Source organism: Scardinius erythrophthalmus (assembly GCF_964197995.2).
Source record: "Scardinius erythrophthalmus genome assembly, chromosome: 25".
NCBI lineage: Eukaryota > Metazoa > Chordata > Actinopteri > Cypriniformes > Leuciscidae > Scardinius > Scardinius erythrophthalmus.
The window spans coordinates 29,251,423-29,259,361 of record NC_138245.1 but is presented as its reverse complement, the minus strand read 5'-3'; the positions used below and the strand labels follow the sequence as shown (position 1 = coordinate 29,259,361).

General features: G+C 35.7%; 1 protein-coding gene across 2 annotated transcripts; it reads left to right on the top strand.

Moving 5' to 3' along the window:
• The first annotated feature begins 423 nt into the window (after nucleotides 1-423).
• miip (migration and invasion inhibitory protein) lies at nucleotides 424-6,012 on the top strand. 2 transcript variants are annotated; one of them, XM_081357201.1, is made up of 9 exons: nucleotides 424-937; nucleotides 1,552-1,742; nucleotides 2,017-2,104; nucleotides 2,220-2,331; nucleotides 2,536-2,612; nucleotides 2,718-2,844; nucleotides 3,924-4,020; nucleotides 4,718-4,849; nucleotides 5,455-6,012. In XM_081357201.1, exons 1-9 carry the CDS (start codon nucleotides 679-681, stop codon nucleotides 5,590-5,592), a joined length of 1,221 nt encoding a protein of 406 aa, XP_081213327.1. In that variant the 5' UTR covers nucleotides 424-678; the 3' UTR covers nucleotides 5,593-6,012. The 2 variants fall into 2 exon arrangements, with proteins under 2 accessions (XP_081213327.1, XP_081213328.1); XM_081357202.1 differs by having other exon boundaries at nucleotides 468-937; nucleotides 2,220-2,307; nucleotides 5,455-5,781.
• Nucleotides 6,013-7,939: the final 1,927 nt, after the last annotated feature.

Genomic DNA, 7,939 nt, shown 5'->3' with positions numbered 1-7,939 from the left:
ATTTTCTTTTGATTGTGGTGTAAGAAAGAGGATTTATTGTAGCCTACTATTAAAATCGTGTAGCCTACTGTCTATGCTGACATCCCCCCCTAAAATGAATGGCTGTGTTTTTTAGAAATATATAATAGAAACTCAATAAAAATAATTGAATGTATATATTTTTGTATTTCTTCTCTGTTTTTGTTTCTGTGGCTCTTACACAATAAAATTTAATTTTACACATTTTATTGTTGTGCATTTCTTAAATATATTTAAACGATAGACAGACAGGCAGAGCGTTAGACAGACAGACAGACAGACAGACAGACAGACAGACAGACAGACAGACAGACAGACAGACAGATAGATAGATAGATAGATAGATAGATAGATAGATAGATAGATAGATATTCTTGTCCCTTTAAATAAGCCCACTGGTCACACAGATGCATTGTGGGAAATGTCCGGAGCCAATCACTGTTCTCTGTGCAGTGTTTGAGTTTGACCGTTTTACGCTTGTGGCGGAAGTTTAGAATCTCTTATTCTTTTTATTTTAGCATATTTCACAGTCACACAACATGGTTTAATAAACTATAATTTAGATTCCAAAGAGGTAAATGTACCCGATGTAGTGTGTTTAATCTGTTCCACGTCTGACTCGCGTGCAGGTTTTTTTTAACTCGTTGCTATGGCGACGGAATGGCCGCGCACGAGCAGATAGACGGTTTACGGAAGCAGAACAAAGATTTACTGAAGAAACTGAAGAAACAAACCGAAAAACTCCATAAACTGACTCTCTTATGGCCGGACGAGGAAGACCAAAGTCACCGCTCTGTGTACGAAGCGTTTAACGCCGGGATTGTCCCGCGTCGAGCGCCGTTAACGGAGAGAAACGGAGCGCGTGCGGCGCGAGCTTCACCCTCTTCACCAACAGCAGAGAATACCGTCCAAATATCCGGTCAGAAACATTAAACTTCTTATCCCGATCAACTATGATGTGTGAGGTGTTGTTTACAACTTATGGGCTCAGATTAAAGTGTGCATGGGTATCTGTAAATTAAATAGTAGCCTAATAATTTACCTATTACCTTTAGTCTTAATAGACGTTATGTTCATGTCTATTTTTAATCTGGTTTAAAAGGCCCTGTATGTCTTTTCGTTCCTATATAGGCTACATAGATAGATTTAAGAATTCATAGAAAATAATTATATTTTGAATAAATGCTGTTCTTTCTAACTTTTTATTCATCAATGAATCCTGAAAAAGGTTCACACAGGTTCCAAAAAAATGAAGCTTATAATCAGCATATTATAATGATTTCTGATATTATAATGATAACTCGATTTCGTCTCTATTTTTTATCAAATAAATGCAGCCTTGATGAGCATAAGAAACATTTTTCAAAAACATTATAAATAGTAATGTTTCTGGTACTATCATAGAACTGACCAGTTATATATAAACACTTTCTCTCTCTCTCTCTCTCTCTCTCTCTCTCTCTCTATATATATATATACATATGTGTGTGTGTGTTATCACATTTTGCTGATAAAATGTCTTTGTATCTTCAGATGAACAACTTTCTGAACATTGTGAAGACCCCACACCGGACCAACATAAACCCAAACACAAGCAAAGTTCAGAGGTGACCGAGTACAGCACACTACTGCAGGACACAGGCAACAGTCGCTGGATGGGACAGAGCCGATCTGTGAGACTGATGCTGCCCAAACCTGCACCTCTCACAGCGGATAGTCACCAGGTACGTGTATACTTCAACATCAAGACTTTCAAAAAGACAGCATGGTCAACTAATAAAACCCGGGTTATGCTAGATGGCGCCATGCATCCAGTGCACAGTAGAGAAGAAAAAGTGGTCACTTAATCTAATGGAGATCTGATGGTTTGTATTGATTTCCAAAGAAGTGAAAAAAGCACCTACAAAGAAAAATCCCCATCTGCCACAGAGTGTTTTCATTTCAAGAGTACTAGATGTGTATTGTGTTTTTTTTCCTTTCCTTTTCTTGGGACTGCAGAGAGAGACTGACAGCGCAACGACTGCGGGACTGGATACTCTATCAGAGAGACACATACAGCCTTTACTGGGCTATGATTGGATTGCAGGTAAGTTATTTGAATAACATTTAAATAGTTAGCTTCAACTCAACAGTTTTCATTGCAGGTGCAGTTTGGAAACCAGTAAAGGAAACCGTTTTGGTTTGGTTTGATTTGTTTATAGGCCTCCTGGACGCTGAGAGCTCTCTTGCCGATCGCTCTGAGCAGTTCTTCAGCGAGCTCCGGAGTTTCCGTCAGGTCAACCGAGACGAGTGCGTCCACAACTTGTTATCAGGGTCGGTCTCTCTCTGTAAAACTGTAGATTGTGTCATTAGACAATGAAACCCTGTTAAAAATAATGATTTATTGTATAATCCAACGAAAGTTAGATGTCTAAAACCACCTAATCATGGTAAAATCTCTGCTACACACAAGCTTTTGTTGCATAATTCAGGGACATCTCAAGTCATCCATGTCAAAAGTTGCTGCTTGTTTCACAGGCTTCCATCTGTTGCTGATCTTGTGTCTTCCACACTTGATGACGAAGAGCCGCAGGCGCCTGCAGACACGCATCGGTGTAAGAGATCTGCTGATTTGAGTTTTCATAACATCGCTTTTGCACGTCATGAACGTACTAGTAAGTACGTGGAGTCTTCATTTTCATTTGGCCTTCGGTCCACAGGCACGTTCTGCTACAGAATAAACGGTCGACTGTTCGCGGTTCCGCTGGACACACAGGTCGGCTGTCCGGTGTGCAAGATGCCCAAATCTGAACACCCTCATACTGAAACAGAGCCTGCTTTCATCAGGTGAACACAGCAAAGAGTCTTTTTAAACTTATTCATACAGTGCCGTTAAAAAGTTTGTGGTCAGAAGCTAATGCTTAATTCAGCAAGGATGCATTAAACTGATCAAAAGTGACTACAGACATTTATAATGTTTCAAAAGAATTCAGTATCAATATTGATAATAAGGAAATGTTTCTTGAGCGGCAAGGATGATTTCTGAAGGATCATGTGACACTGAAGACTGGAGTAATGATTTAATAATCACAGAAAAAAAAACTAGGGCTGTCAAAAGATTAATCGCGATTAATCGCATCCAAAATAAAAGTTTGTGTTTACATAATATATGTGTGTGTACTGTGTATAATTATTTTGTATATATAAATACACACACATGCATGTATATATTTAAGAAATATTTGCATACATATACTGTATATATTTATATATAATTTATATTATATATAAATATAATTTTTTTATATATAAATTACACATTTTTCTTAAATATATACAAGCATGTGTGTGTATTTATATATTCAAATTTAATTATACACAGTACACACACATATATTATTTAAACACAAACTTTTATTTTGGATGCGATTAATCGCGATTAATCTTTTGACAGCCCTAAAAAAAAAACACATTTGAAAAGTTATTAAAATAGTTGTTATTCAAATAAATGTTTCATACAAAAATCTAAAATAGTTTAGAATAGTCAGTAGTGGTTTAGTTAAATTGTTTTAAATGGTCAATGATAAATTAAGATGTCTGAAAATTATGAAAGACAAAAATGCATATGACATTTTCTTTAGAAAGATGTTTGGAAATAATGTTGTTTATACCATTTCAAACAAAATGTTTACTTTACCTGTTTTTTTCTTTTTCTTTTTTGAATCAATTATTGGATGTAAGTTCCAGATAAAGACACCCCCCCCCCCCCAACAAAAAAACAATTATTGACAGAAATGAATGTGCAGTTGGGTCTGTAGACATTACAGCTCAAAAAATTGCCGTTTCCAAGACTTGATTCGTATTGCTCCGTGATTGAGTGACTGTTTGAGTATCGGCGTCTGACTGTCTCTCTGCGTTTGTTTCAGGGTCAGTATTCCTCGCTCAACTCTGCTGCCAGCTCACCAATACAAAGCCCATCGCCGCTGCAGTTTTGATTCCTCTGACAGTCTGAGTTTGCCCTCTGTGAGTTTCATTTTGGGAAATCAGCATAAACTGATATATATATATATATATATATATATGGTACCTGTCAAAGGTTTATAAACATTACAAAGAAAATGCTCTAGAAACATTTATGATTATTATCAATGTGCTTAACATAGCGCTGCTTAACAAGTTTGTGGAAATGGTCATACTTTTTTCTTTGATGAATAGAACGTTAAATGAATAGCATTTATTAAAGCATTTCTTAAATTGAAATCTTTTGTAACATTATAGTGTCTTCACTGTCACTTTTGATCAATTAAATGAGTCCTTGATGAATAAAAGTATACATTTTTATTTTTTAAATCTTACCACAAATGTTTGAATAGTATCATTGTTTCCACAAAAATGTGAAGCAGCAAAAACTTTTTCCAATATTGACAACAATAAGAAATGTTTCTTAAGCATCAAATCATCATATTAGAATGATTTCTGAAGGATCATGTGACTGATCATGTGACGACTGCAGTAATGATGCTGAAAATTCAGCTTTGATCACAGGAGTAAATTACATTTTTAAATGTAATTTAAATCTAATAATGTGCCTGTCAGCTTTATTAATGGATAATTCACATTTTTCAGTGTTTGATCATTTTTGTATCACAATGACTACATCATTATGATGATTATGAACATCTGCTAACTATTTATTCTCATGCACATATGAATTTTACAGCACTGTTTGTCCGGGTGGTCCAATCCCACCCTGAACTCTGGCTCTCAGATGAGCAGTCTGGATCTGCGGGGCTCAATGGCACAACATGCGTCCACGAGAGGCTCATCCTCATCCTGGCTTGACAATAAACTGGTGAGACATTATAGGGAGGTGTTAAGCGACCATTGCAGATACTACATATTTATAATTGTCAATTTGTTCATTTAAATGGCATTTCAATATCACTTTAAATGAAAACATTAGTGTTGATAATATGTATTTTATCTTACTGTTAATCTCTGTTTTACAATGCACCTGCTTTATTGGCTACAAGCGTTTTATTTTCATCTGGTATCAGGGCAATTTCATGTTTCAGGCATCATGCAAATCAGATAATCTATACCAGGTTTACTTTACAGTCAGTAAACAGAGATCAAACGAAATGTAGTTTCCTAGGAAAAAGAAAAAAAACATCTCATCTTATTTAGAAATCTGACTGTTTTCCTTTGAATGGCTAATGACTGAAATGTTTGTGCAGAAACATGGTCCCATTTGTCTTGCAGTTGCATTGGAAATTGTGTGTCAAATCTGTAATGTTTGTTCCTTTCAATCTTTTAATATCACACCTGCATATACATGTTAGTGTACAAGAAACTACAAGCAAGTTATTTCTAGATTAAGAATGACATGGCTTCGTAACTGTTTATCTCAGCTCAATATTTTTGCTAACTTTCAATGACTTATAATCATATTTTTAGGATTCATCCCTGCCCAATGGATCAAGACACCAGCATTCTGACCAGCTTCAAAACGTGTCTCGTTTGCCACGATATGCCTTTCAGCATTTAGACCCAAAGAGGCCAGAACCCCACAGCCGCTCTTACGCACTTTACTGACGTCTCTGCCGAGTTGCATTAAAAAAGGAGCAACGCATGAATGTGTTTGCTGAAACGAGTGCTTATGAATTTACTTTTTTGTATGTGTAATAATGAAAAACCATGAATCATTTGTGTGAATCACTTCTACCATGGTGATGTTCGTTTGTTTATTTCTAAATTTTAAATAAAGAAATGAAATGGAACAGGACAGGTTGTAAATACTCAAATGTGTTATGGTAAATTATGCACATATTTATATGCACATTACTGAGTTATTCACTTTATATACACTAAAACTAATTTGACAAAACTTAATTGCACATTACAATATTTATTACTAAATGTTGCTACTGCATGCAGAAATTAACAGCATGTATTGAACTTAATGTTTATACAATTGATGCTTAAACATATTGCTATACGATTATTGAGGTTGCACTTTGCATGCACTAATGTGTACTTAAGAAATGACTGGGAAAATATAAGGTAACTACATAAGGTTAGGTTTAGGAGTAGGTTCAGTTCCTAGTTATTGCAATTACCATAAGTACATAGTATGTTTATGGGGAACAGGACCTTAAAATAAAGTTCAACCGTTATTTAATTAATCTTAATGAATGTGTAAAGGTAAGGAGTAAAAAAAGCGTGTAAATAAAAGTGATACTAGTGTGTATATGGCAACTTTCAATGAATACATACAACTCCTCCTCACTGTGTGTGATTGGTCTGATGCTAGGAACGCTCAAAATATAAAGGCATTAAACTGAATGACATTTAGTGCAGCGCTCAGAATCTGCGTCTGCTGTTGATCATGACACCATCTACCTCAACAAGAAGCACTTTTATTCTGCTGTTTTATCTGGTGAGTTTGGCTTTTCTTTCTACTTTCGACTAGACGTTTTTCAATAATATTAGTTTATTACGGGTGTTTATTCTTTTCTTCCAAAGGGACTTTTATTATTGTCGGTTTAGAATAAATCATAACTGCAGGACATGTCTCAAGACTAAGCTTCAAAATAAAGGTTCCAATTAGCGCCAAAATGTTGTAATATTACAATTTGATGCCACATAAGTTGTTATTCAATTTTCACAGAGTTTTTAATTCTCTAGTTCTTCAGAAAACAAATGGAAAAACTTCAAAACAACCATATACTGTCTAAATGGTTCCTGTTACGATGAAGGAGTTTTACAAAGAACCGATAGTTTAAGTAAAATGCGTCTGGAAAGGCAGCTCACTAGGTTTTGAGACACACAGACAATGTGTGCCATCGCACTCTTGGTCTTTAATGGCATTTAATAATTAGTTAAAAGTTTTGCGTGCAGCCTATATCAGTTGATTTTTATTGAATATTCATACTTAGTAGGCTATGGTATATTGAAAGAGCTCAACCAAGAGGCACTGAATGCAAAACGCTGTTTCTCAGTCACACTGACCCTTGGGAGGCTTTAAACAAGCAAGTGCACTTCAAAATTTAGTCACACAAGAGTTTCCAGTAATTTTAGTAAGAGGACAACAAAGCATTTCAGTTACTGGTAATCTTAATCTGTAGGGTACCTAGTCATTTCTGTCCTCAGATACAGATGGAGAACTTTGAATTGTAATAGTTCTACCACAATATGACCAAGATAAAATAACCAATCTGTAAGAGGATCTTTCAAAACAGATCAGTGAGATGAACCTGGATATAATGGACATTCAGTTTGGTTGGTTTGATACGCTGGGATCCCCGATGAAAAACCAACCCACCCACTCACAGCCTAAATGAAACCGTGTCTCTTGGCTTGCTTTTCTTTAGTTATTTACCTGTACATTTTGTGTGGTTTTCTGTAGTGACCAGGTCATGAAAGCAAACCTGATAAGATTTTTTCAGTGGGTGTTTTTCTGGTTGAGAAATTTCCATTTAGTGACCTATCTCTTATCTGACCCTTCTCTCAGGCAGTTTGACAAACAACAAAAAAAAAAACAATTACGTTCCTATGCGAATTTGACAATCCTCTGAATGGCACGAAAACATCTACAATCCCATTGATTGTCCTTCAATGACATTTTCCCTAGAAAACATGGCATTATTCCTAGAATTTCCCTGGACTGTACCTGTTTTCACTCTGCGATAGGGCGACACAGAACTGTCTGTTTGTTTATTGATTAAATCAAATGTCAGCCTCTGAACTCATCTTGCCAGCTCATTTGCTTACATCAGATGACAGATTTTAACTTTAAATCACTCTTATTAAAAGCATCTGCATTTAAATCAAGAAAGGCTGTCGGGCAGGTTGGCAAACCTACAAAACAAACAGTTCTTGTCATCAAATGATCTTTAAAACTTCACACCCTTCCTAGTAAATTGAATAATGGTGAGCTCAT

What these genes read in the sequence shown, in the direction of transcription:
- miip (XM_081357201.1), top strand. Translation starts at nt 679, where the DNA reads ATGGCCGCGCACGAGCAGATAGACGGTTTACGGAAGCAGAACAAAGAT. An exon ending in TCACAGCGGATAGTCACCAG is followed by an intron (nt 1,743 to 2,016) that starts GTACGTGTATAC and finishes TTGGGACTGCAG; the next exon opens with AGAGAGACTGACAGCGCAAC. An exon ending in ACAGAGCCTGCTTTCATCAG is followed by an intron (nt 2,845 to 3,923) that starts GTGAACACAGCA and finishes CGTTTGTTTCAG; the next exon opens with GGTCAGTATTCCTCGCTCAA.